The sequence below is a fragment of the Micropterus dolomieu genome, linkage group LG14, assembly GCF_021292245.1.
Source record: "Micropterus dolomieu isolate WLL.071019.BEF.003 ecotype Adirondacks linkage group LG14, ASM2129224v1, whole genome shotgun sequence".
NCBI lineage: Eukaryota > Metazoa > Chordata > Actinopteri > Centrarchiformes > Centrarchidae > Micropterus > Micropterus dolomieu.
The window spans coordinates 17,958,625-17,960,212 of NC_060163.1; the positions used below are offsets into that span (position 1 = coordinate 17,958,625).

Sequence of the window (1,588 nt, forward strand, 5' to 3'; positions counted from 1 at the left end):
GTATATGATCACCATGGCAACACACATCTTTTTCCTGAGCTATTGCAGTCAGGGCAAGAAAAGCTGGTGGCCATCTTGATGGGCATGTTGTCAGCAGGCTGGTTTCTCATAAGCTTAAGACAGCAGCCTTCAACTCCTTCAGGAATGTGTTTCACTCCTCGGCCCAGTCCTGAGCAGACACACAATGATGAGCACAGGATTAGAATTCAGTACATTTCTGACATTCTGTCGACCATATAAGCAGAGAACAATCCAGTTGGATTGGGGGGGGGCTGAGGCTCTGAAACACAACGTCAATGGAGACCAAACCCTGTGCTCTCCTAATGAAATATTCAACTGAAAATGTATCTTTTGAGTATCAAATACTCACAACCAAGTGAGTGAGTAGCTTCCTTCTTCGGAGGATATCACATATCACACACAGTTACACTGGATTCCAATCCCAACAAAGAGTCAGGCAAAAGAAAGTGTAATTAAGTGTCAAACCCTCCATAGAAACTTTTCAAACCACTTCTGCACCATAATCCATTTCTCTGCCTCAGTATGCTAATCGAGACTGTGGAGAAGTGGACTGTGCTGTAGGTACCGTTTGAGAAATTTCTATGCTATTGTAACTACTGTGAATCCGAGCTGTCTGCAGCCTACTGTCCTCCACTTTTCACAGCCACCTTTCAGGCCTACAGGCATTGAAAATATGATACTCAAAAGACAGATTGTTGGTGGCGTTCCCTATAGAACCCTCAAGCTCATCTCACACATACATTCAAAACACAGATAAATCAACTGTTAGTTGATTACTCTCCACACCGGCACTCTTGCAAACCTGTTCAACGCATTTAAGACAAATTCAAGAGAGGTCAGTGGTTAGACAAGCTCCTTTTATTCTCAAGTGAGCAAGCAAATGTTACCAGCAAACACTTGCTTTGATTAACAAGGTCGCCATATATATATATATATATGTCTTCAAATTGAAAGTATGCTGCATTTTCACATGGTCACCGTGTCACCAAAATTGGACCTCTATACTTTGTTTTGTTCTTGCCTGTTCGTGTGGAGGATTATCAGTCATCTGAGAGAGCAAGTTTCCTCAAAGTGTTCCACACTGGAGCACACAGAGAGGAATAGAGCAAAGTCAAAGTTGTGTAATTGAATACTGGCAGGCTGGGAATAGCTGACCTTGCGGTTATCAAAACAACCCTCTTCGCATTAGTGCTGCACCATGGTTACAGTAAAACAGCTGATTAGCCACAGATGTAAATCTATATAATCATTGCACAGGCCACCAGATCAGTTCCACATGAGGCTATGTCAGGTAGGGGACTGAAAAAGTGCAGTGGCACAAGGCGGTCATAGGATGCCTGCAAGGTCAGAGAGTGTCTGTTTGAATGACAGAACAACTGCAGGCACAAAAAAATGAGGGGAACAAAAGAGAGCTCTGTGCAGAAGATGAGACACCGTGGGAAACAAAAGAGGCGACATCAGAGGTTGCGGGTGGTTGGGTGGAGTGTGTGTGTGAGGGGGGGGGGGGGGCAAAAGACCCTGAGGGAGCTGACATACTGCATGTGGTGTTTGCATAGGCATATGATCT

At 44.3% G+C, this 1,588-nt stretch overlaps 1 protein-coding gene across 1 annotated transcript in view; it reads right to left on the bottom strand.

The window, feature by feature from the left end:
* The window catches only part of fam53b (family with sequence similarity 53 member B), a 15,697-nt gene that overhangs the window by 9,181 nt on the left and 4,928 nt on the right, over nt 1–1,588 (bottom strand). Inside the window, exon 2 of the mRNA XM_046069336.1 lies at nt 13–169. Within this exon, the coding sequence (XP_045925292.1) occupies nt 13–27 (15 nt within the window). The 5' untranslated portion in view covers nt 28–169. The remainder of the gene's footprint in view (nt 1–12; nt 170–1,588) is intronic.